Below are 27,369 nucleotides of genomic sequence, written 5' to 3' on the forward strand. Positions count from 1 at the left end.
ATGACAAACAACACATTGATACTGGTTCCAAATGATTTTACTAAACATGTCCTGGGATTCTAATAGGTCTTCAAGATTAAACTGAAGGCAAATGGAAGTTTGAAATGGTGCAAAGCTCGTCTTGTGACTAAAGGCTACAGCCAAATTGAAGGTGTGGATTATACCGAAACCTTTAGTCTTGTAACCAAACCTACTCCAATTAGAATTGTGCTAACCATTGCTTTGAGCCATAAGTGGATAGTAGGGCTGGGCCTCGGGCCGGTCCGCCAGCAGCCGGTCCAGCCCGTTAAGAATTCAAAAATATTTTTAAAAAAAAAATTATTTTAATAATATATATTTATTACAAACAAATATAACTTATATTTAAAAAAATATTTTATAATTTAAAAAATTATTATTTTATTATAATCAGGCCGGGGCCGAGTTGGGCCTGGGCCCGGGTTTCAGATATCGGGCCGGCCCGACCCCACCCAATGCCCACCTCTAGTGGACAGTACGTCAACTAGACATTCAAAACACTTTTTTGCATGGACGTCTTTCAAAATAAGTATACATGGCTCAGCCTCCTAGGTTTGAGGACATAAGATTACTTAACCATGTTTGCAGGCTTGAAAAGACTCTCTCTTGATTGAAATAGATGTTTCGTGCTTAGTTTGCTTGATTGAACAATTTTCTCTTATAATTGGGATTTAATAATGCTAAAAATGACACTTCACTTTTCATTTACAGGAACAAGTAGTATGTTATATATGTGTTAGTTTATGTCAATGACATAATCACTACTCGAAGCAGCACTAATTAAATTCATATGTTATTCAAAGATTTAGACAGGAATTCGTCATCAAGGACCTTGGCCAACTACATTTCTTCTTGGGTATGGAAGAAAAATTTTCAGAGCAAGGCCTAAAACTTTCTCAACAAAAATATATCTATAACCTGCTCAAGAAGACAAACATGTTGGGTGCCAAACCGGTTGCCATTCCCATGGCACGTCTTCCTCTCAGTGCTGATCAAGGTCACAACATCCATGATCCCACTTTGTATAGGAGTGTAGTTGGTGCATTTCAGTATGCCACCATGACAACACCAGATTTAACATACTTTGTCAATTGAGTATGTCAATGCATGCATCAAACAATAGAAGAGCATTGGAACGCAATTAAAAGAATCCTCATGGCCAATGCCACAGTTGAAATATTGTGGATCAAATTTTTGCTGCAAGAACTAGGCATTAAAGAAGGAGCCAAAGCCAAACTGTGGTGTGACGATATTGGAGATTCTCGTCTTACAGCTCATCCTATTCACCACAGTCATTGCAAACATGCTGAAATCGACATACATTTTGTGAGATAAAAGATAGCTAGTGGAGAACTTGATGTCAAGTATATCTCTTTCGAAGAAGATCACATTGCAGATTTTTTCACTGAACCATTGGGATAGCAACAATTTTCTCACGTGATCAACAAGCTTCCGTTGGTGGCATCCACCGTTAGCAGAACCGATAATGACAGAAGAGATAAGGTGAAAGATATGCCAACTAGTGCAGATAAAATCAATCAAGGAAAGAAGATCAGAGGAGGATCTCCCATTAATCAAGGAGGAGATCAAGGCAGCAGCCAACTCAGCACAAATGATGAAAATCTAACGGATTGCCTTTATCCAAGAGAGAGTCATGGAAACAACCGTTGTAATCCTAATGTCTCTCATATATCTCTAGGTATAAATATTGGAGCAAGAGAAAGAAATAAAAACATGAAAAACAGAGCGAACAACTAGTGCTCTTTATTCGTGGGCGTAGGTCGTTATTAGACTGGACCACGTTAAACCATGTCTTTTTCTTCTTTATCTTCCTTTTTTACAAAAATTACTGGGAGTTGATCCTAACCACTCTTTTGTACACCTGCTAGCGCCTATGAGCTGAGAAAAATTTCTGTAGCTTAATGTTGATGCAGGTTCTTGGAATCCGATGGTCTGTCAGCTACTTTGTTGATTAGATCATTGCTGGATTGCCTCACTTCGTTACTGAAAGTCTGAAACCATTTAATCTTTTGTAGAGTCTTATTGCGGTGGAACTGCCAATGGTTGCTTTGGCAAAGTAAGTCTGAGATTGCACTGGTTAAAAAAGAAAAGCCAACTGCAAATTTTCTACCAATACCAACTATCTTTAAACACCTGAAACTATAACAGCTGCCATATTCAGGCACTAAAAGGCACCATGACCGCAGAAATTCATAAATATTGATATGCTAGGGACTTTGTCTGAGGTGATTTGGACAATCCATTTCCATAAGCATATGCAAAACCTGAATGTGCCAGAATAGCTCAATGTATGGGAGAATATCCATGAGCATGGTTGGCAGACAACCAAATTTGTGGTTTGGTGAATTGTCCAGAGTTGCTGAAAAAATGGTTTTTCGATTGGTCACTTCCTCACTTGTTTTATATCTGAGAAACAGGCGTAATTGGCTTCAGTTTATTGCCAGACTCGAATGGTAATTGTCAAAGCTTTGATTAGCTCCACCAAGTGAAAGTCTTGAATTAGGGTTGCAAGTTTTGTCAGTTACAGGAACATAGGCGACTATGATGTAGAAGCATGAACTCAACAGCTTGGAGTTGATAGATTCTGAACGGTCAAAGTCGTTTTGCTGAGTTCCTTCGACATGGGATTTGGTTTTTGTTGTTGAAAGAGATCTGGCGCTGCTTGGGTTGCTCTGCCAAGTTAGACTCTTGATTTAGAGTTGCAAGTTGTGTGAGTTACAAGAACTTATACAATTATGATTTAGAACCATGTATTCGTATGTGCAGTTGAGAGAATCTAGAATTTTAAATCTCACAAGTTGGATTGGTGGCTGAGGGCTATATTTGCTTTTGCTGATTTAGTGCATGAACGTAAAAAATTGGAGTTACCAACATTCATACGTTGTGGGAGAAACTTGCTTTTTCTTTAAGCAGGTTCAAGAAAAAGAAAAAGAAAATTGAGGGACTTAAGTTGCCTCTGTTACTTAAAATATATATATATATATATATATATATATATATTTAACCTCAAAATCTTGAGGTATCAACTCTTTGTGCTGTAAAAAAAAGGCTACTGATGAAAGAAATAAAGTGTTGGATGATGTTTCCACCTTCAGCCAACCGTTGGTCTTTCTCAGTCACCCAGACCAAGTTATAGTATTCACGTTTAAAATTAAAGGCAAAATCTATAACCTATCGTTTAAACGATAATAAAGTAATAACACGACATCAGGGCCATACTTTTTTAAATGGACGATATCCCGAAACACTTTGTTCATACCTCCTGCGACCAAAATCGGGATATTTTGAAAGTGCAAGCTCTATTTAGGGTTATCCAATGTCTAGTTCGAACCAGATGTACAGATCACTGTATCTGATGCATAAAATGTTCACATATTCAAATTTGGACATAAACAAAGAAAAGCACAACTATATCCAAATCCAATTTCTTAAATTCAAAATATAAATATGATTCCCATTTTACTTTTAAATTCACAACTAAATTCAAATCCACCGGTTAAATGCACAGTTGAATCCAACCATATTATGATATGTTAAGAATGAACTTTCAAAATAATGTATGGATATTGGATTCAAGATATTTATTTAAAACTGAATCATAATTGAACAAATATTTCCCTCTACCGAATGCCACACAAAGGTGATATCCAGTGCACCATAAAAGCCTATTTTCACAAAAGAGAATTTAGCAAACCATGGTGAACTGGATATCACCTTTGTGTGGCATTTGGTAGAGGGAATACTATATATGTTCTTTGGAATGTCGTGTTCCATAAATGCATCTCCACAACATGTGCAGTTGTGGAGAAAAAGAAAGCACATTTTTAGAAAATATGTTTGCAGATCATCCCATGTGGGTGTGTTTGTATTTATTGAAGTCTACCAACACAAGCTTGCAAAAAGCAAGAACAAAAAAAACAAAGAGTGCGGCAATTAACTTAAGTGCAAAACTGAGTTAAATGGAAAGTAAGTTCAGTATTAGCATAAGAAAAACAAAAAAGAAAGAAGGAAAGAAAGAAAAACAAGTTTTCGCATCTTTGAGTCGAATGCAGCGTTTTAAGCTTGGAAAGTACGCTTTTATGAAAGATGAGCTCTGTACTTTTAATGAAAGTCCCATGTAACGGTTCCATTTATGTGTTATTTCTCCAACACGCCAAAACCTCTTATGGAGTTTTTGTGGGGACACGACACGTGAAATGTGCCGTTTCAAGTATAAGTTCCTGTTGAAACTTATACTTGGGGTGGGTTGACTATTGCAAACAGAACTCTTCCATTCAATAGATAGAGACCATTGCCAAGCTTTTTGTGATCTATTGCCGAATGCCAAACCTATTTCCAACTACTAGGACTAAAGATGCTCAACTTCAGACTTTTATGATGGAATTATGAGTGATTTTATGACGAATTATGAGCGATAACTGAAAGGAATCTGCTTTCTAATCAACTGAAAGGAATCTGCTTTCTAATCAATAGCATATATGCATGTGCCGATGTTTCACTTGGTGAAAACTAGGGGCGGAGCCAGGATTTTTTTAAGGGGCGGGCCAAACGATCCGCAGGTCAGGCCAAGGAAAGCAACGGGTCACGCCAGGAGGAGCGACGGGTCAGGCCAAACTAAAAAAATTTAATTTTTTCAATATAAAAATTTTTTTTTCATGCGCTCACCCGTGCCACGGCCTAGGCCCCCCCCCCCCCCCCCCCACCCACCCTCCGCCCCTGGTGCCAACGATGCAGGGAAGCTTCTTCGTACAAAATGGCATATTTCGCCTCAACTACAGCTGCATGATAACATAATTTAGTTGTCACCAAGATTTTTGTGTTTAAGGAGTAAAACACAGGCGCTGTTTTTGTTAAACATTTACTTTTCCGGCGTTCCGTGTTTGTTTGGGTGGCCAGGGAGAAGAAGGATTTGGACAAGGATGGCATGGACATCACAGTGATGAAGCCCCACTGTTCCGTGGTAGAGACTTTTGTTCCCTACCCATTAGCCCTCACTGCATGGAAAGTTTATGTTTCAATTTCTTGTGTATTCGTTTCCCACATTCAGTTAGAACCCCAAACCCAGACACATCGACATCCATTGTTGGTTTATTTTTCATGTTTTGGTCAGTGTTTGGATCAGAGGAATTGGGTAGCTGTGGGATCGCGGTTTCGTGCATTTGCCTTCTCATTTAACTGGTGGTGGAATTCTAGACAGCATTTGAAACTGTGGTTTTTAGTAGGGATCGGCAGCAATGGCACCGCACTCACGTTTCAATTCGGCCGTTCAGGACATGAGGGATATTGGCATCCCGTGAAAGACAGTGAAGCCCGGAAGCTGTTGGAGCTCTACGACGATAACTGGCCTCTAAACGAGAAGGAAAACTACCGAGCCTTGGCTGATGCCACATTTGAGCAGCAGGATTCTCAGGTTCTCCACTCTTGCTTTTGATTTTGTCTAAAATGTGATTCATTGTTTTGGGTCTGTAAGTTCATGATTGGTTTTTTGAACTTTGATTGTCGGTACTATTGATCAGAAAGATGCCAAAATCAAAGAGGAAGATGACAATGAGCGTGAGGTATGGTGAACTAGAATGCTTATCTAATGGTTGGTGTTTGAACTTGATGCATTTTGCCGTCTTTATCAATCAAACAATTTGGATTTCAAATCTGAACAATGTGTATTCTTGGGTTATGCTCTTCAACACAAAGGGTACACATGCATGAGTACTAACAGTAAAAGACTCTACATCTCTCAGACATGTCACATTCAATGAGGCCGATTTTTCATTCAAAAACAAAAGAGAAGTCTCCAAAGAAGAAAACAAAGACTCACAAATATAGTCATACCAATACCATTTGTTGGCCCGGTCAATAATAGTCTCATTCCTCCTTCGCTTGAAAATCAATCGAACGTCCACCTTCATAACCATGATACTGAATCAACAAACTCATGAACATGTTCCAGAAACAGCCCGCACACACCAAATGACTACAAAATCCCAAGTCGGCACTCGTCAACCTAATCCTAGATACCATGACTATCATCTATATTCCTCTCACAAACAGTCATTGCCTTCCACCCTTCATGCACCAAACCTAAAACTATTAGGGAGGCTCTTGCAAATGAGCATTGGAGACCAGCAATGCAAACCAAATACAATGCTCTCATGACAAACAACACATTGATACTGGTTCCAAATGATTTTACTAAACATGTCCTGGGATTCTAATAGGTCTTCAAGATTAAACGGAAGGCAAATGGAAGTTTGAAATGGTGCAAAGCTCGTCTTGTGACTAAAGGCTATAGCCAAATTGAAGGTGTGGATTATACCGAAACCTTTAGTCTTGTAGCCAAACCTACTTCAATTAGAATTGTGCTAACCATTGCTTTGAGCCATAAGTGGATAGTAGGGTTGGGCCTCGGGCTGGGCCGCCAGCGGGGGCCCGGACCCGGCCCAGTTCGTGCCCGAGTCAGCCCGGCCCAGTTCGGGCCTGAGTCAGCCCGGCCCAGTCCAGCCCGTTAAGAATTCAAAAATATTTTTAAAAAAAATATTTTAATAATATATATTTATTACAAACAAATATATCTTATATTTAAAAAAATATTTTATAATTTAAAAAAAAATTATTTTATTATAATCGGGCCGGTCGAGTTGGGCCTGGGCCCGGGTTTCAGATATCGGGCCGGCCCGACCCTGCCCAATGCCCACCTCTAGTGGACAGTACGTCAACTAGACATTCAAAACACTTTTTTGCATGGACGTCTTTCAAAAGAAGTATACATGGCTCAGCCTCCTAGGTTTGTGGACATAAGATTACTTGACCATGTTTGCAGGCTTGAAAAGACTCTCTATTGATTGAAACAGGTGTTTCGTGCTTAGTTTGCTCGATTGAACAATTTTCTCTTACAATTGGGATTTATTAGTGCTAAAAATGACACTTCACTTTTCATTTACAGGAACAAGTAGTATGTTATATATGTGTTAGTTTATGTCGATGACATAATCACTACTCGAAGCAGCACTAATTAAATTCATATGTTATTCAAAGATTTAGACAGAAATTTGTCATCAAGTACCTTGGCCAACTACATTTCTTCTTGGGTATGGAAGAAAAATTTTCAGAGCAAGGCCTAAAACTTTCTCAACAAAAATATATCTATAACCTGCTCAAGAAGACAAACATGATGGGTGCCAAACCGGTTGCCATTCCCATGGCACGTCTTCCTCTCAGTGCTGATCAAGGTCACAACTTCCATGATCCCACTTTGTATAGGAGTGTAGTTGGTGCATTTCAGTATGCCACCATGACAACACCAGATTTAACATACTTTGTCAATAGAGTATGTCAATGCATGCATCAAACAAAAGAAGAGCATTGGAACACAGTTAAAAGAATCCTCATATACTTGAAGCACACCATATCTCATGAGCTAATCATTCAACCATGTGCTTCTCTATCTATCTCAGCTTATACTGATGTCGGTTCGGCCAGCTGCTCTGATGATCGCAGGCGTATAGGAGGCTATGCTGTTTTCCTTGGACACAACCTCATATCTTGGAGCTCGAAGAAACAAGATGTTGTTTACAGATCCAGTACCGAAGCTGAATATAGATTGATGGCCAAAGCCGCTGCCGAAATAATGTGGATCAAATTTTTACTGCAAGAACTAGGTGTTAAGGAAGGAGCCAAACCATGTTGTGGATCAAATTTTTTCTGCTTTTGGTTTTTGCTTGCTTGTGTTGGTAGACTTCAATAAATACAAACACACCCACATGGGAAGATCTGCAAACATATTTTCTAAAAATGTGCTTTCTTTTTCTCCACAAGTGCGTGTGTTGTGGAGATGCATTTATGGTTATAGAACACAACATTCCAACAAACATATATAGTATTCCCTCTACCAAATGCCATACAAATATATATGTTCTTTGGAATGTCGTGTTCCATAACCATAAATGCATCTCCACAACACGCGCAGTTGTGAAGAAAAAGAAAGCACATTTTTAGGACATATGTTTGCAGATCTTCCCATGTGGGTGTGTTTGTATCTATTGAAGTCTACCAACACAAGCAAGCAAAAACCAAAAACAGAAAAAACAAAGAGTGCAGTGATTAACTTAAGTGCAAAACTGAGTTAAATGGAAAGTAAGTTCAGTATTAGCATAAGAAAAACAAAAAAGAAAGAAGGAAAGAAAGAAAAACAAGTTTTGTCCCATCTTTGAGGAGAATGCAACATTTTAAGCTTGGAAAGTACGCTTTTATGAAAGATGACCTCTGTGCTTGTAATGAAAGTCTTTATGTAACTGTTCCATTTATATGTTATTTCTCCAACACGCCAAAAGCATGTGCAGATGTTTCACTTGGTGCCAACGATGCTGGGAAGCTTCTTCGTACAAAATGACATATTTCGCCTCAACTACGGCTGAACGATAACATAATTTACTTGTCACCAAGACTTTTGTGTTTAGGGAATAAAACACAGGTGTTGTTCTTGTTAAATGTTTACTTTTCCGGTGTTTCGTGTTTGTTTGGGTGGACAGGGAGAAGAAGGATTTGGACATGGCATGGACATCACAGTGATGAAGCCCCACTGTTCCATGGTAGAGGCTTTTCTTCATATGAGTCCATAAGCTGGGCTTCCAAATATAATATGGGTATGGTGCCCCACATCTTACAGAAAAAGTTTCAACAAATTATGACTTTACAAAGTGGTGCCACTTCACTAGTGGAGTAGTTGTCCTTGTTACTATATATTTCCGTCCACACAAGACATTCTCAACTCTGATTCACAGCCTGCACTTAATTAGACCTCTCTCTGTTTTTAAGTTTTTCAATTTTGTAAATGTAGAAATAAAAGTATTCGACAGTGAATGCAAGGTCTATCTGATTAGCATGCTCCAATAAAGATCAAGACCTTGAAGTTGGAGGAGGCCAAAAATTTGATTTCCCCAGTCATTTGCTAATGTACTAGGGTTAGAATAGAAATTAAGATATTCACTTCAGATACCAAGACGACTAAATGAATCCAGAGTCAGATTGAGGAACTCTCCAACTTGGTATATGTCTGTACCATTTTGATAAATTCAGGTTTGATTTGAGTGAAATTCCCTGAGAAGAAATAGCATATCAACATGTTTTATAGATGTAAAGTATTAACAAGTACAAATTCAAAATAAGAATTGATATTATTTGGAATCGTACGAGCAAATTTCCTTTCGGGGAATCCTTGTGATAGCTTTATAATTTGCAGAAAATTTAGAATGCTGGACGCCACCCACAAATTCTTGTCTATCTGATGCGATTCTCACAAGAAGTGTATGAAGGATGGCCAAGTGCAGATTTAATATTGAAATACCTAACTTGTTATAGGACCCACACTTCCTTGTGTGTGTCTGTACGTGCACGCTCACACGTGGATGTGTTTCCAATGTGTGCAAGCTTGGGTTTATGTAGAGATCCCTAGCAGTTTATTAATAGCTAGTTAATGTAATTCAAATACGTTTGTCAAGTAACCAACTCAGGTCATTTATCTTTTTAGGAATGTTCATAGCTAATCAATATTTATTTTCTCTTGCAGATGGCTTGCCCGCTTATACATTTTTTATGCTCTGCAGAAATCAACATTAGAACCAAAGAAAATCAAGCAGCCGAGTACGCTCTCCAACAATAGTTAATCTAAATTCATAATGAGCACCCCAAGCAATTACTTAACCTCAAATTCTTTGACAATCATAATTAACTTTAGGTCACAACTCAAATCTTTAGTTTGTTAAACACCGAATTCAGCTGCAAAATCCCTCCCGTAACAACCAAGTTATGGAACATCAATGTAAACATTTGTGCCTAACTAATTTAACTCCATTTTGAAATCATGAGTTCTAAAGTGTATTCAATCAAATGCTAAGCGAAATTAGGGTTTTTCAAAAAGAAAACGGCCTCACTTAACTTTTGACTAGGTATGTTGCGTGCAACATCTGTATTGATCCATAAGTGCAACAATTAAAATAATGTGTCAATGCATGCCTAATGAGCTGAAATATGCAATAATTTAAAGGAAACTATATGCACATGCAAGAAATATAATGTAGTCTATCACATGACTAAAGCAAAAGCAAGATCATAACTCAAAACAGTAAAACAAAAAACAAAAAAGGAATAAAGTCAAGCCTCCAAGAGGCCTCTCTTCATCAAAGACACAACATCATTTGGGTTTTTTCCCAAGTCTCTTTGCCCTAGAATTTGTGCCTTGACCTCCCATTAGTCATCTCTATTTATGGCTGCAAAGCCGGAAGAACATTCCCTCCGCAATAAATACAGGACTAAATTTTGCATGGGAAATCGTGTCAGACACTAGACCCTAATTTTCATCAAAGCTTAGGTGCATGTGACACATGCCAGCTATATTTCATAAAGTACCTAACATTTTAAGCAAACTTTTGCTAGAAAACATGATTCAATTGATCAGAACTTATTTCTAATTGAATTCATCTTTTACATTTGAAATCTGAATCTAACCCTAATCCAACTTTTTTATTCCAAATCTTATCAGACAATAAACATCAAACATCTGAAATTATATATTTAAATTGAAATTTGATAAGAACTTTGTCTATGCATGTAATATTTTTATCAATATTGTTTCAACCAGACCGATATAAAATATCGATTCATGATATATTAATAAAATAACACAAACATCACTCTCTACTTCATTTTGTGGTTGATATGGCAGGATACAGTTTGAGCACATGCATCAATTTTTAAGGATCCCAATGAGATTTGGAACCCAAAGTGATTCAAATCCAATACCTAGATCCATTTGACTTTTTGGGACAAATATTCTATTATATACAGCCATGATTGGTTACTCTCATTTATTTTGTATAGATTTCTTCAATGTCCTTGATCTAAGCCTCTTCAAAAGATATACAAGTGCCAAAAATTCCACTTGCATGCATAGAAAACACCATAGATTTGAAACTCTTTCTCTCTCTTAAATTTCTGGACAGTTTCATTGCTGACTTAAATGACAGTAGATCGGCTTTAAGTTAAACCAATTTGCTAATGCTAGTTTAATGATAAAACTAAGGGGCAGTGGCAGGCAAAGTGTTGTCAAACTCTTAATTACAACTTTTTTTCTTTCTAACCAGAGTTTTAATGACCCAAGTCAATATTTTTCACATTGTTCAATATTAAGTTAATATTGTACTGATTTGTTCATTTAAAAGAAAGCATATCAACTGAAAATTGTATCATTTTGCTCAATATTGAACAAACTAAGAGGTGCCCTTTTGGGGATTCAAACATGAGACGATGGAAGAAATGTCCATCCACAAACTAATTGTAACTCAGCAGAAAGCGTGATTGGGTAATTGGACCAACTCGCTGCATGGGTTAGGAACTGGAAACCATTCGAATTTGGATCTAGATTTGGTCGAGTCCTGGATCGAGGCTAGAATTGTTTATTGACCAGTAATCATATTTCTAACATGAGCAATTGGATAAATGTGATGAGTAAGAATTTGATCCATTTTTGTGAAGCAGTTTGAGGAGAAATTAACCGTTCAAACACACACACACAAAATGGAAGATCAAGAACAAGAAGCACCATACCGCTGTACTAGTTGTCCTTAAAAACTAGGTTTTCTCAAAGAAAGGAGAAAAAAAAATCGATATGAAAAAAAAATCTAACATCCGATTAAGAAATTGCATTCACATTTAAGAAAAATGGCATCCAATCTAATTTAGTTTTAGGCAAATATTTATTCAATTATGATTCAGTTTTAAATAAATATCTTGAATCCAAAATCCATACATTATTTTGAAAGTTGATTCTTAACATATCATAATACGGTTGGATTGGACTGCGCATTTAAACGCTGGATTTGAATTTAAAAGTAAGACGGAATCATATTTAGATTGTTTGCCTTTTCTTTGTTCGTGTCCAAATTCGAATATATGAACATTCCATGCGTCAGATACAGTGATGGGTACATCTGATTCGAATTAGACATTTGATATTCCTAAATAGAGCCTGCTTTTTCATAATATCCAGATTTTGGTTGCAGGAGGAGGTGTGAACAAAGTGTTTCGGGATATCGTCCGTTTAAAAAAGTAAGGCCCTGATATCGCGTTATTACTTTATTATCGTTTAAACGTTAGGTTGTCACTTTTGCCTTTAATTTTAAACGTGAATACTATAACTTGGTTTGGATGATTGAGAAAGACCACCACTTGGTTGAAGGCCAAAACATCACCCAACCCTTTATTATTTTCATGAGTAGCCCCTTTTTACAGCACTAAGAGTTATACGTCAAGAGTTTGAGTTTCCACAAAAAAAATAGTTTCTTTTTTAAGTAACACAGGCAACTTAAGTCCCTCAATTTTCTTTTTCTTTTTTCTTGAACCTGCTTAAAGAAGAAAAAGCAAGTTTCTCCCACAACGTATGAATGTTGGTAACTCCATTTTTTTTCACATTCATGCACTAAATCGGCAAAAGCAAATATGGCTCTCAGTCACCAATCCAACTTGTAAGTTTTAAAATTCTAGATTTCCTCAACAAGCTACTAAATCGCAACTGTATAAGTTATTGTAACTCTCACAACTTGCAACTCTAAATCAAGAGTCTAACTTTGCAGAGCTAACCAAGTTTTGACAATTACCGTTCAGATTCTATCAACTCCAAGCTTATGGGTTAACTCTGGACAAATCACCAAACCACAAATTTGGTTGACTGCCAACCATGCTCGTGGATATTCTCCCATACATTGAGCTGGAAACCATTCGAATTTGGATCTAGATTTGGTCGAGTCCTGGATCGATGCTAGAATTGTTTATTTACCAGTAGTCATATTTCTAACATAAGCAATTGGATAAATGTGATGCACAAGAATTTGATCCATTTTTGTGTGGCAGTTTGAGGAGAAATTAACCTAGTGAGGATAGGGATTAGGGAAGAAGGAAAACTGAGGAAGAAACCAGTTCCACAGAGGGGCATGTCTTCCTCCCATGGATGGATTAGCAACATCAAGAGAGAGAGAGAGAGGGAAGCCAAGCCATTCGGGATCCAGCTCGGCTTGTCTCATAGGCGCCCACGGCTCAGCGAGCCGCTCCCTCACCATTTCCTTTCGAAGTTCAATCGATTCGAAACGATTCAAACTTCCGATTCATAAACAGGCGGCTGTTTAACGCAGACTCCATAGATGCCTCAGCAGCCTAAAAACCTTAAACCCACTCTCTCTCTCTCTCTCTCTCTCTCTGTTGCTGTTGCTGAATCCACCACTGAGCGGAGGATAAGCCTCAGGTGTGCACTCCCTTCATCCTCTTTGGCATGTATTTCTTCCTCGGCCTTCCTTCTTCTTCCCCACTTGCCGTCTCTGCATGGAAAGTTTATGTTGCTATTCCTTGTGTATTCGTTGCCCACATTCAGTTAGAACCCTAAACCCAGACACCCCAGCATCCATTGTTGGTTTATTTTTCATGTTTTGATCGGTGTTTGGATCCAAGGAATTGGGTATTCTCAGTGTTGTGGGATCGGGGTTTCGTGCATTTGCCTTCTCATTTAACTGATGATGGAATTCTGGGACCGCATTTGAAGCTGTGGTTTTTCAACCCGTAGGGATCGGCAGCGATGGCGCCGCACTCACGGTTCAATTCGGCCGTTCAGGCCATGAGGGATATTGGCATCCCGTCGAAGACAGTGAAGCCCGTTCTCAGGAAGCTGTTGGAGCTATACGACGATAACTGGGCTCTAATCGAGGAGGAAAGCTACCGAGCCTTGGCTGATGCCATATTTGAGCAGCAGGATTCTCAGGTTCTTCATTTTTGCTTTTGATTGCGTCTAAAATGCGTTTCATTATTTTGGGTCTGTAAGTTCATGTTTCGTTTTAAATTTGGACTTTGATTGTCGGAACTATTGATCAGAAAGATGCCAAAATCAAAGAGGAAGATGACAATGAGCGTGAGGTATGGTGAACTAGAATGTTTATCTAGTGGTTGGTGTTTGAATTTGATGCATTTTGCCGTCTTTGTGGTTGGTAATTTTTAAAGAGTCATCGATCTCTTCTATATCTTGCTTGATTGTTCCATTCGAGATAGAGGGGAAATGATGAGTATGAGCACGAACCACCACGGACGCGGTCGCGATTGAGGATTGAGGAACCTCCATCCGCTCTTCCTTCAAGTTCATCATTGTCTTGCCGTGAGTCACCTTCACCATCGAAGAGACCCATGTTGGGGGAGGCACCGCCGCTGAGAAGGCGGTCACAGTTGAGATTGGAGGAGCCACCATCTTCCCCATGTCAGTTCTCTGCTCCAAGGTTGACGTACAATGAAGCTTCATCATCAAAGGAACTGGCATTAGAGGAAGAGCCACTGAAAAGGCGGTCGCGCTTGAGATCGGAGAAGGCCTGTGGTTCACCAGCGGTTCCTCCTCCAACCTCGCCATATGTGGAAGCTTCATCGTTCAAGAGGCTGGCTTCCGAGAGTGCAGTTTCACCTCACAGTCCCGAGATGCCAGTATCTGTTGATGGAGCCGCTAATTTAAGTAGTTTTAAAAGACCGAAGATTGAACCTTCCCATGTCGAGCCTTTCCCGATTTCATCTATTAATGACCCAGTACGCTGCAGTCATCCGAATGCAAACGGAGTGCTTAATGATTCAGGGCATGCGACTTCCCCACAGAGGCCATCCTTACCTCCTGTTGAGGATGGCAACAATCCCGTTCAGCATTCTAACCCTCAGAATTTGCAGATGCCAAAACTTGAGCCATTCGTTGATGATGATGATTACCCAGCAGTGGGTGTTGAGGTTCCCCTTGCTGTAATACATCCTTCAGGTCATGAGAGCGCTGGTATTAATTCCTTCTTACCTTGTTGCTGTGCTTTATCATGTATTGTTTGTGAAGGTTATCTTTATGTTGATTATGTGCATTAGTATCCCAGTAAATACGCCGTGGTGTTTGATATTGACATGATACTGATTTTGTTCTCTTGTTTGCTTTTATTATGTAAAAGAAGAAGATTGTGCAAACAGGCTGGGTGATTCATTAGAAGCCCTTTCTACAATTTATGAAGATGATGATGATGATCATAACGAGAATGTCCGCAATTCAACAGTTCCTAATAAAAAAAAGGAACATTTGACTGATTCTGCACCTGAGGATAGTCTCAGTTATGAAATTGCATCAACAAGCTTGGGGGAAGTGAAACTTGCTATATCATGTAATTGTTCTCATACTAGTCAAGATTTCCATGTTCCAAGTCTTGATGTAGTTATGAAGTTGGCAGAAGATCGTGCCTTAAAATCCTATAAAATCTTTGGATCCAGTTTCTCTATCATGAAGCTGATGAAGGAAATATGCCAGTGCTTTTTAGAACTTGCCACTGGTGCTGGCGAGCAGCAGAAAAGAATCACAACTGTAACTCCAGAAATAAACATGTCAAAATTGAGTAAAGATCATATTTTGGGTGCTAGTCATGCATCGCTTGATCTTTACAGCACTCTAGAGAGGATGCTGCCACAGATGCCACAACATATTGCTCTGAATTGTGTTAATGGTCTGCGCCGAAGGAAAAAGGTTGACAAGAAAGACGCCAAGTATGGCAATGTCAAAGCAAAGAAATTGAAACCTATGGAGTTTAGAAGCAGCAGTGACATAGTAATAGCTCAAGAAAATCAAGATTCTTTCAGCATTGAGAACCCTCTGCATGATGTCAGTGACATAGCAAAGTGTGAAGAGAAAGTCCCTATTCCAATTATAAATGAAGTTAGCAGTGAGCCTTATCCTCCTCAATTTCATTACATCCCAAACAATATTGTTTACCAAAACGCATATGTTAATTTTTCTCTTGCCCGCATTGGGGACGAGGACTCCTGTTCTGGATGTTTTGGTAATTGTCTGTTAGGATCCATACCTTGTCCTTGTGCAAGAGAAACAGGTGGTGAATATGCTTATACACTGGATGGCCTTGTGAGGAAAGAGTTTTTGGATGAAGCCATTTCTATATACCGTGAGACAGACAAGCTTCAACAGTTCTTTTGCAAGGAATGCCCCTTGGAAAAGTCAAAGCGAGATACCTCATGTAAGGGACACCTAGTCAGGAGGTTTATTAAGGAGTGCTGGAGTAAATGTGGGTGCAACAAACAATGTGGGAATCGCGTAGTGCAGAGAGGCATTATAACCAACTTGCAGGTAGGCCTTACCTTTTTTAGCAGAAGGAATTTTAAATATTCGTCGCTTCTATTAGCTCTGAGGCTTTTAGTTTGGTTTCTTGGTTACTCAACTCACATGAAGCAAACACACTTCAATGAATATGGCGACTTGATCCAAGCTGGCTTAGTTGAAAATAGAGATTTACGTTAACTTGATTAACTTGGTCTAAGCGCTCCTGGAAGACGCCTTAACAACCTAAACTTTGCCTGTCCGGGCACCAAAATTCCATCAAACCATGAGATTCATATGAATTATTTGCCGACAGAAATTATTATTTTCATATTGATGCTAAAAGAGATCTCTTAACTTTCAGGTATTTTTTACTCCTGAAGGAAAAGGATGGGGTCTGCGGACTTTTGATGCTTTACCTAGAGGTGCTTTTGTGTGTGAATATGTTGGTGAAATATTAACTAATACTGAGTTGTACAATCGAAATTCACAATGCTCTGGGGATGAAAAGCACCATTATCCAGTGCTATTGGATGCTGACTGGGGATCTGAAGGTATTCTGAAGGATGAAGAAGCCCTTTGTCTAGATGCAACACATTATGGAAATGTTGCCAGGTTCATAAATCATAGGTACTTGAATGGCCTCATAGGTTTTCTTTTGGTTGCTGTATGATTTCAAATCTGTTATGATTATAGAGCATTATTATTTTGCAAATTTGGTCCATTATTTTTGTTCAACTGAAACACCTGGAATTCGTTCTGTTGATGCCTTAGGTTAACATGTCCAATCAATTTTTGTTTCATTAAGAATAGGGTTCTTATTTCATGATGTATCAACTATTACTTGATGGACTGCATTACTCTTGTAAACTACTCACTTTTTTTTTTATTAATATTGTACTCTAGGTGCTTTGATGCAAATTTGGTTGAGATACCAGTTGAAATTGAGACTCCAGACCACCATTATTATCATGTAACCAAAATCACTTCTTTCGTGTTTATTCTTCATCAATATTTAAACCATAGGTTAGTGATCAATGCTCTGACCAAATAAGCCATAATATTTCAGCTTGCTTTTTTCACTACGAGAGAAGTAGAAGCACTTGAAGAACTTACCTGGGTATGCAATTTCTCACCAGCTTATTTTGCATCATTTAATTATCTTCATTTTCAATAGGTTGTCATTTTATGGCAACTCTTGTTTACATGATATGAAGCAGCAAAGTAACCAGCGTAGTGGAGTGGTTTTCAGTGTGTCAGAGAGTTGAGTTAGAAAGGACTTGAATGATTCAATTTTCATATTTTTGGGTTAACTGTTAATGGGGCTTGGTCATAATTAATGTTGATCCAAAATAAAACTAGACGCAAGTTCTTTTTAACAACCAAGAATCTTTCTCTCGTTTCATTTGTAGCTCTCGATGAAAAATTTGTGCTCTTCTAAATTGTCACCACCAGAAAATTTTGATGCATGTTACTAGCTCGTGATTTTGGTTATGAAGTATCATAATAATGCTACTTTATCTATAAATGGCAACTGCTGAGTGTGTGGCAGAATCAAAGACTACTCTTAAAGGGTACAAGTCACACCCAGACCTTATAACTACAGTTTACTGTAAGCTGCAATTCCTACACTTTTGAAGCTTTGTGTTGATTCTTCAGATGACCTGCATGGGTGAAAGAGATTGTGATAGGTTGATACGTTGAAACATAATTTTTGGCCATTCAGTGGAATTAGCATGCTTCAGTAAATCGCCATAGGATCTCCGCAGGTCTCTACTGTTTCTTTAATTGTTTAATGCCATGTTTATCTTGTCTAACTATACTAAATGGTTCATATCTATTATTTAGGCCTATATTGTAGAATGTGTATATCGTTATATCATAACTCATGCTGTTCTGTCCAATATAAGATATCTATTGGAATGTATCCTAAATGTGGCAGTGTTGTTTAAGTTATTTGAAATAAGAAAAAAAAAATAAAACAAAGATCTAAAAGGTATACCTCGCACAGAGTGCATAATACTAACTATAAAATGAGATTAAAGTTTCACATCAGATGCCAATGAATTACATGAAATGCATAATACAGTGTATGTGCAGTTTTTTGTAAAACTATTATCAATACTTTTTGGCTGTTTTATTTGTCACCAAATTGTTTCTGTAGTCAAATACCATTTTTTGATTGCACGATATGACGGACATGAAGTTTATTTATGTGTACAAGCTTCTCCTTTTATAATTTGATTAAGCAAAGCAGGATGTTAGTATGGCTAGTATAGCTTGCGTTGGGTTTTTATTCACTTTATAGTTGTCGCTTGTTGATAATGATAATTTTTTTGATGCTTATGTGCCATCTCCATCTGAAATACTGCATTGCAGGATTATGGAATAGATTTTGATGATGCTGAGCATCCTGTCAAGGCCTTCCAGTGCCTGTGCGGAAGCCGACATTGCCGAAGTCCAAAGCGTCCAAGCAGTTAATTATTTGTGAAAAAATTACAAAAGGGTGCTAGCGTGAATCGCAGATCACTGCATAACTTTCAAAAGTTAATGAATAAGCGTTCAGGTTTTGGGAAATCCTTAGGGAGCCGCCTATGGCAGAAGTTATTAATTTTTAAATATATTATAAAAAAAAAACTCCTTATCTTAGGACAATTATTTTTTGGGGCCAAGGGAAGCGTGGTTCTTTATGAGGGCTATTTATTGTCATTTTAATTGAAAATTTGATATTTTCAGTCAGTAGGCGGCTCATTGAGAATCTCTCTCTAAAGTTGGGGCGTCAGTTTGTTAACTTTTAAAAGTCGGTGATTTGTTACTTGCCCAACTATTAGATGTCTTTCTATAATTTCTTCATTACGTGCGCAAGAGTATGTTTTGGTCTCATCTTTGTGTTTGATTTCTAACTTATTCTTGCTTTTCTTTTGTTTGGCTTTTACAAGGGACCAGGTCTCGGGCACTAACTATTTGAGGCAGATGACCATGATCTGACATTTCCAGGGCGCTTACAGGGAAATGCTGACGATTTTGTACAGGAAAATTGTGTATAATTGCAGCATGTTGCATATCACTTTTCTTGAAGTTCGAGGGAGTAGCATAGTTTCTGTTCAGGAGGTTATCACGGCTCTATCATGTATCATTTTGTATTTACTCCATGTTTTTGGTCGTGCTTAGTGTTGTCCTGCACAAATCGAACTGCTTTCACCAATCTGACTACATGCAACAGAAAAATCTCAACGGGGTGTTCCCTGTGTGTGTTTTGATGCAGGTTTTGTGATAGTCAAGTCTCGAACTTCTTTGTAGCTCTTAATTAAGACTTCTACGCTTAAGATGTCGTGAAGGTTCGTTTGATAAATGAACATATGCGATGCCAAAAAAAAAAATTGCAAGTTGAGAAATTTTGAATCTCAATTCCCGAAATTCGGTAAAAGGAAAATGAGGAGCAAGTAACGCAAAATGACGAATTCCGAAATAAGCGTCACAGGACTGCAATTTTAGGCCCCAACCCCGATCGTGGTCATTTAAACTGATAACACGTTTAGAACCAGATTCACAATGGCATTCTTAATCATTTTACTCTTGAGAAGCAGCACAACTTAATCAACCATGTGCAGCTTCACTCATCAGTTCAATCCCATGGGTCCAACTCGAATACTTGCACCTCATACGATTAAAAGATTTAATCCAAAATGGCACAGGATCATGGGTTGATGCTCATCTAACCTTTGATGCTCATCTAACCTACAGGCAAACAATTACTTGCACAATATTTGAAAGCGCGTCGAAAAAAAAAACTATGACAAGGAGTTCATTAGGTGCCCCATGGTGACCCTCCGAACTCTTATTATTGCTACTTTGGGAATAAGAGAATGGTGGTTTTTCTCTCGGCGTACAACATTGTTCAACCGCTTATCTATGACAATGTTCCATTTCGCAGTGAATCACAGGAAGCACGACAAAGTCTATGTCACAATACACATAGAAGAGACAAGCAGTATTTCAGTTGCCAACTATAAGAAAGTTCCACAAATTGTCATAAGCCGAAGCACCAAAAACTCCATTATCTGTTCTGTAGGACTTTCCGACAAACCAAACAAAAGCCTCAAATCGCAAAAAAAATTGCTATCAAAGAGCTGTTAAATTTCAGACTATAGCATTTGCAGCACTAGCGATCCTTGGCCACAAATCAGCACACTCTTTCCCAATAGGCCCTGTAATCGCCGATCCTGGATTGACATTTCAACATGGTATTAGATATCTGGACCAGAGGATGGACCGACAACTCACGCCAATTCTAAGAGTGTGCCATTCATATGGAGGATTGAGTGCACATGTGAGATTTTTCATCGTATGCAGGTGTCCAAAGAAGAAATCAGATACAAGCAAAAGAAAACATATACCTTTCATCTCTCCTTTGGGATTCACAATTACACCAGCATTATCTGCACAATAAAAAGTAATACCAATAAATCGAAATAACAGAAAAAGGCAAGCAATCAAAAGATAAACAGGTAATCACAACCAGGCACTAACACCAGCAGAATGACTTACGAAACAAGGAAGCCAAGGTAACAACTCCCACATCTCACCCCTCGACCCATGGGCAGGAACTAAACCAAGGTGACACCTCCCACATATTAGGCGAGTTTATGTCATAGGAAAGATGAACTTCCACTTTGTATTGAGTCATGGAAAAACGAAGCAGCTCAAGTAGCAAACTCGCAGGGTCTCATACTGTGAGGAATACAAACCCTCACTTTCTCATAATTCAAGAAAAGAAATCATGCATCCACATCACCAGGCCTCAAGTCATTTTCCTTCCATTTTTTGACTTATAACATCAACTAAAATACCACTTCAGTTCTTCGACTATCTGAAAGAAGACACAACTGTTCTAACTAAACCTTGCGACGAAACCACGATAACTCAAGGCAATGTCCAAGATAGAACAAAGTCAAGTAAAAGACAACACGAACAATCAGAAAACAATTGCAATGCAAGCTGAGGTTGCAACATAGGCATTGATCAAACAGAAAACCATCAAAATGCATATTTATTTCACGCACAGACGAAGTACAGAAATGGCCATCATCCACGCAAAGCTTATTTATTTCAGTAACCTAAAAACGTATCAGTCTCTCCAATGAACAAAAAAACAGAAACCACTGGTGTATAGTCTATAAACGTGCTTCACTACCACCTTATAGAAAATAACTACATTAAACAGTCACGTTGAAGCCCAGAAATATACAGACACAGCTAAAACTTACGCCAAACAATCAGCTTGAATTCCCTATTGACGAACGTACAATGAATTATAGATAGATAATCCATAGATAAACAGATGAACACAAGGAAACAATCGACAGGAACAAAATAATCATTCAGAATGACAGAGAAGAACACCATAGCACTCGTAAAGTTCCGATGCAAAGAACATATAACGAACATCAACCAAGCAAAAAATGAAACTGACAAGAAGGTGTAAACCAAAAAAAAAACGAAAACAATAGATTTCAGGAGATGGTTACCTTCAAAATACATGTACACCCCGTCCTTTCGGCGCCAGGGCTTGCGCTGGCGGACAATGACAGCCGGCATGACCTTCTTCCTGAGATCAGGCTTCCCTTTCTTGACGGTCGCCATGACCATATCACCAATACAGGCCGAAGGGAGCCGATTGAGCCTACCCTTGATCCCCTTCACGGAGATAATGTACAGATTCTTCGCTCCCGTGTTGTCGGCGCAGTTCACCGTCGCGGCCACCGGCAGACCCAGCGACATCCGGAACTTGTTCCCCGCGGAACCTCCGCGGCCTGTTAGCACCAAACCGAGGAAGAAGTCATCAGATCAAACCAGTGTGCAATACAAAATATCAATTCCTGAAGAAGAATTAGATGGCCTTTACCTCTCTTCGACATGGCTGGAGAGAGACGTGCCCTTCTACCTCTCCCTAGTTTCTGCACCAAAATGGGAGGCTTCCGCCCTTTTGAAGGTTTTTGCTAGGGTTTCTTTTCCGTAATGGCAAATTTACTTAACTGGTCACGTTATTTTAGAGAATGACGTAGCCCACACTCACTCCTGCTCGGGTTGGATCGTGTCAATAGAAATGAGACATCGGATTGAAATCCAAACTGCAAAACCATAAAACGAAATGTTTTCTCTAACAACAGCCCAAGGAGTTGAGTCGGGCTCACCAGCGGTTAGTAGGCGGCTAGTCATTGGTTGGAGTGGCAGGAGTTGAGTTGGGCACATCAGCGGTTAGTAGGCGGCTAGTCATTGGTTCGAGCGGCAGGAGTTAAGTCTGGCACACCAGCGGTTAGTACGGTTAGTTGGCGACTTGGTTCGAGTGGTATGATGTTTACTTTTCTCAAAAGCCAAAGCGGCATTGAACCCTAGGTGAACGTCGTTTATTATTTCCCTCAAGAACAGGCCAATGAGATATTGGAACCAGTTTTTAAAGCTTTCAATCTTCCTTTTTTATTATTTTGAGAACGATTACTAGCAAACAATTGGTCATGAACATTTGTAGTTGTATGAAATAATGTGAAGAGGTCGAGACAAGCAATGGGTAAAGCAGAGCAAATACTTCACAAATATTACTTGAATATATGTAGTTGCACGAAACAATGTGAAGAAGAGAGGGCAATATGAACATTAACCTGCATTTTTTGGGCTGCACTTTAAGGCACCAAAGCATGACCTATATGCGACTGTTGGGTGGGGCTTTGGCCTTCTTCGAGGCGGTGGGTAACACCCCGCTCACTCAAAACTCGTGTCCTCTTCGTTAGTGTGAACGAACGATGAAGAGCAAGCCTAGAAGTGAAAATACAGTGGTCAGAATGCGGAGTATCTATTATATGGTTTCTAGAGTTACATTTTGTTCTTTTGTTTAGTTTTGAGTTATGAGCTGTGATGCAAAATGTAAGGATCCATTCCAAAGGATTCAGATCTGTATGATGGGATTTAGATTGATTTGGATTCATACGGCAAGATGGAGGGTTCTCAAATGCTGAATAAAAAGTTAAGTTCGATATTTTCCTTCATTTCCTCCCTGTTTTCTTGCGTTAATTTCCTGTCATATACCTTCAACGTCTATTCACTGCATTTTTATTTGAAATAATTTAATTCCGGCCTGTAGCTTAGGCAGGGATTAAGGATATGAGAGTCTTACTACGAGGGGAATCTCTTGGGAGAGTGGTTCTTTTTATCAACAACAGATGAAGGAACATCAAGAGAATCTTATTCACTGTGAGTGTCATTATTTGATTCCAGTCCAGATAAATCATGTCAAAGCATTTTCACTGCATTATAGCTTCATAGAAATGTTCTACTGTCTGCTATTATTTGTCGGCTTTGAGGCCATCTTTTATTGCTAATAGGGATGTCAAGAGATCGAATTTGGGTTACTTATACTCTTAACCATATCTGTTTTTTTGGATGTTTACATGTTTGGATTTGAATTCATATTTGAATACGAATGAAAAAAAAAAAAACATATTTGAATCTTAGTCTGAAATATGATTTTGCAATTTGAATCAGAATTCAAATTTTGAACTGAATCTGGTCTATTTTTAAAGTGTAACGGCATTGGATATATGATCTTTGTTTAAAACTAAATCTTAAATCGAATTTAAATCTGACTGGATATTTATGTATATCTGAATCTAAATATAATCAGATGTCATTTCTTAAATTCGAATATGACCCGATTTCTTATTCAGATATTGAAGTTTTTTCCATCTCCAATTTTTTGTATAATGGTTGATATATGATCTAAATTAGATATACTGACATCCCTAATTTCAAGATAGCGCTCATCTCTACAATCTTCCTCCACTGAGAAATCAACCCATTGTGTTGTGTGATTCATGGTAAAATTGTACATGTCAAAATGGAATTGAGCCCCTATAAGTTGACTAATTGACTTGGAGTTTGTGAAAATGTCTTCAATTTCTACTTATACTTTTAGCTGCATACGACGAGTCCAATTAAGTTTAATCGAGCAGAGTTAGTTCATCTAGTCTGAAATCACCTTGTTTACAAACTCGAGTTTAGTTCTCAGCTCAAGTTTAATGACCCAAATTTTACCGAGCAAGTTCAAGTGGAGCCTGAATTGGCTTGACTCATTGGACACCCGTAGTTGGGGGTACCACTTATTATTAATGGTCATTAATTTTAGAAAGATGCTTGAACAAAAATTATCTTCACCGTTTAAAATGATGAGGTCATATCTAAAGGATACAATATCTAATCCCTTTTCTTTTTTTCTTTTTTAATTAAGGGCAAATGGTTCATTCCATGCCTTTAAGAGAGGCCACTGCCCCCTTGTTCTCACCTCCTGAGTTTTCACAAAGTATGCTTCGAAACCTTTTACGATCTGAAGGTAGAGCACACTAGGACGTGATAGAATGATAAGAAAGAATACAATATCCACTCTCTGCCATTCTAATTAATGTCTCCAAAAGGACTAAAAGATGGAATTTATAGAAATACTAGAAATAACAAGAAAATTAAAAGGAAAAAGAAAGAACTAACGGCATTTTTCATCAACCCAACTGCCTAAACGGTGAAATCTATTCTCTTTCAATTGATTAGAAAGAACTCACAAAGCGGCAAAGCAAATTGTACAAAACACTCACAAAGTGAATTATTTTCATATTAAGAAGTAAATATTTGGTATAATTTTATGCACCAGCTGACACGGGACCGTATCAGCCGATATCTAAAGGGACTCGTATCTACCTTCTTCTCGTTCTGTTGAAATGTATTCGCCGCTACAGGGTTGATACATAACCGTATCGACTCGGGATTGCTTAAAATCCAATGTTTATGTGCAAGTTGAAGTTGGATCCATAACTGGTTTTTGAAAACCATATCCAGCTAGCTTGAAAATCCGTGTTTGGATTTTGTTTATATGCACGCCAAAGAGGAAGTCTTGATTAATTGGATAAAAAATGGTAGATGCCAGGCTCAAATCCAATTCTTAGTAGAAAACTAGTTTCTCTACCGAATCTAACTAACTAAATTCAAACATCTATTCATAATGGAATGGATCCAATATTCCGCTCAAATCTCATGACTCAACTTAGAACATGTCTCATCTCTTGCTTCCTCCTCATGCTTCGTTCTGAAGCAAGGCTATACGAAATCCCAACTCCCAAGTAAAGTTCGAAACCGGAATCAAGCACAGACGAGGCATAGAGCTGCTCGCCCTTCAATCCCTCGCTACATGACATTCTTGTGTCCGTTGATTATATATACTAAGGAGACTGTCTCTGTCTTCATCTGTTTCTTGGATCTCAAGCATCTTTTGAATGAATGAAGTGGCAGTTTTACTGTTTTTTTCTTATTCTTCTTTTTTTAACCGCATGAAATAGAATAGAAGTCACACTAACGTGACTTGCAAGTAGGCATGTTGGTGGCATGCTCTCCCATATTGTGGAGATATATATCGTCATCTCCCATGTGAGAGCTCATGGCCGGTGCTCACATGCCTTGGCCCCACGATGTGCCCATACCAACATGTATTTCTTTGACTTATCGTGTAAACTTTATGAGTGCATGTGAGGAGCTTCACTGGTGCCTGCCGGCCGAAGAGACAAATATCTTTTTAAGTATGGTCAGTTGAGTGGCGGAGCCACATGGTGGTTAGTGTGGGCAGTTGCCCACACCAACCTTACAAACTTCACTTATTTTTATTTTAATAATTTCATATATTTGGTTGTTTATATATATAGAGGTTCCCCTTAATGTTTATTAAGGTTATTGAACTAGTGCCCCACAAGCCAAAATTTATGTCACCGCTAAATCAGGTAAGTTTGTTTTGTAAACATTCAAAAGATGTATTGGTAAGTACCAAAAGCATTTGCACAAGGAATATTATAAAAATAGTAAACATATCGATAAAAGGAAGATATTTATTTGGTTATAAAAGTACCATGCACGAGTTCAAAACTGCGTGGGAAAAGTGTATTTAAGATAAATAAAAGAACACAAAAGACAAGATTGCTAGATGAAACATTGAAGATCATTTGTGTAAATATTACCGTAAGGGTATTAAAAATTTTTAAAATCAGTCTAGAAAATGTCATGATATCTTGCCTGAATATGCTGTGTTCTTCAAAAGAGTATGTATATATATGTCTGACATTGTTTTGATATACGTCATGTAGCCGACCATCTATAGGAGCAGACCGGCCGTGTGGTCGCGCCAGACATTGTCATGGGCTTTTCTGCTTGCCGTGGGCCTTTTGTTAAAGGAAAAATAAAGAGGAAGAGAGGTAGCGCTATAAATTTTTGGTTGAGGGACAACGATTTAAAAAAAAAAAAAAAAAACTTAAACCATTCGAAGATAGAGTAAAATGATTGAAGGACAATAACATTTAAATAAGTAAATGATTGGAGAAAACCAACATATAAACAAATAAATTTCATGGACCTTCGAAACACAAGCCCACATGTAGTTTTAGAAGAGGGCTGTTTTGCTTGTAGTGGGCTCTCGCCTACAATCTACTAAATAAGAAGAAAAACAAGGAGAAATTGACGAGTAAGAAGAACATTTCAAATCATTTAATTGAATTTATGAAAATAAAAAAATAAATAAAGCGATACGTATTAGTTAAAGAGTCGACCAAAAAAAAAAAGAAGAAGAAAAAATTCCTCTATTGTCTTAGCCACCCCTTGAACCTATGCATGCGTCATGGCCTTCGTCTCTAGCTCTTCTAAAAGTTTCAAAAGTAGAGGTATTGTTGGAGAGAAGACCATAGACACGACAATTTAAAATATGATCAAGCTAAGTTAAGTCAAAATGGATTTAATGAGTGGTATTGATCCCTGGCCAGCAGGGGCTTGGGCACTGCAACGAGTCAAGCAAACTCTAGCTCGACTTGTACCTCCTTTGTTAAGTTTGGCTCGAGCTCCACTCGTTTGTAAACTAGTATAGCTTGAGCGAATTCAAGTTACATAAATTCGACTCCATTAAACTCAAGCAAGCTTGTTTAATATAAGCTGTCTTTGTCCTTTTTTTTTTATCGTAATTTTTACACTTAAAACCAAATCAAGTATAATGAGGAATAGGTAAACGAGCTTAAACAAGTCAAGGCCAAGTTGAGATTCAGTCTACTGAGTCGAGTTTGAGCTGACATTGTATAGCTCGGCTCAAGTCGATTAGAGCTGACTAAGCT

At 38.3% G+C, this 27,369-nt stretch overlaps 2 protein-coding genes across 7 annotated transcripts; one reads left to right on the top strand and one right to left on the bottom strand.

Moving 5' to 3' along the window:
* Positions 1–13,172: 13,172 nt before the first annotated feature.
* Positions 13,173–19,450, top strand: LOC116265769 (probable inactive histone-lysine N-methyltransferase SUVR2). 6 transcript variants are annotated; one of them, XM_031646657.2, is made up of 10 exons: positions 13,173–13,327; positions 13,643–13,837; positions 13,948–13,989; positions 14,122–14,875; positions 15,039–16,216; positions 16,551–16,816; positions 17,093–17,159; positions 17,256–17,306; positions 18,566–18,662; positions 19,126–19,450. In XM_031646657.2, exons 2-10 carry the CDS (start codon positions 13,655–13,657, stop codon positions 19,152–19,154), a joined length of 2,667 nt encoding a protein of 888 aa, XP_031502517.1. In that variant the 5' UTR covers positions 13,173–13,327; positions 13,643–13,654; the 3' UTR covers positions 19,155–19,450. The 6 variants fall into 6 exon arrangements, 4 of the variants coding, with proteins under 4 accessions (XP_031502517.1, XP_031502519.1, XP_031502518.1 ...); XM_031646659.2 differs by having other exon boundaries at positions 19,133–19,450; XM_031646658.2 differs by having other exon boundaries at positions 15,042–16,216.
* A 712-nt stretch (positions 19,451–20,162) lies between these two features.
* Positions 20,163–22,227, bottom strand: LOC116265231 (60S ribosomal protein L23). The gene is made up of 4 exons (XM_031645792.2): positions 22,092–22,227; positions 21,715–21,999; positions 20,584–20,625; positions 20,163–20,409 (listed from the first exon to the last, which is right to left on the bottom strand). The coding sequence occupies exons 1-4, from the start codon at positions 22,102–22,104 to the stop codon at positions 20,327–20,329; spliced, it is 423 nt and encodes a 140-aa protein (XP_031501652.1). The 5' UTR covers positions 22,105–22,227; the 3' UTR covers positions 20,163–20,326.
* Positions 22,228–27,369: the final 5,142 nt, after the last annotated feature.

This window comes from Nymphaea colorata, chromosome 12 (assembly GCF_008831285.2).
Source record: "Nymphaea colorata isolate Beijing-Zhang1983 chromosome 12, ASM883128v2, whole genome shotgun sequence".
NCBI lineage: Eukaryota > Viridiplantae > Streptophyta > Magnoliopsida > Nymphaeales > Nymphaeaceae > Nymphaea > Nymphaea colorata.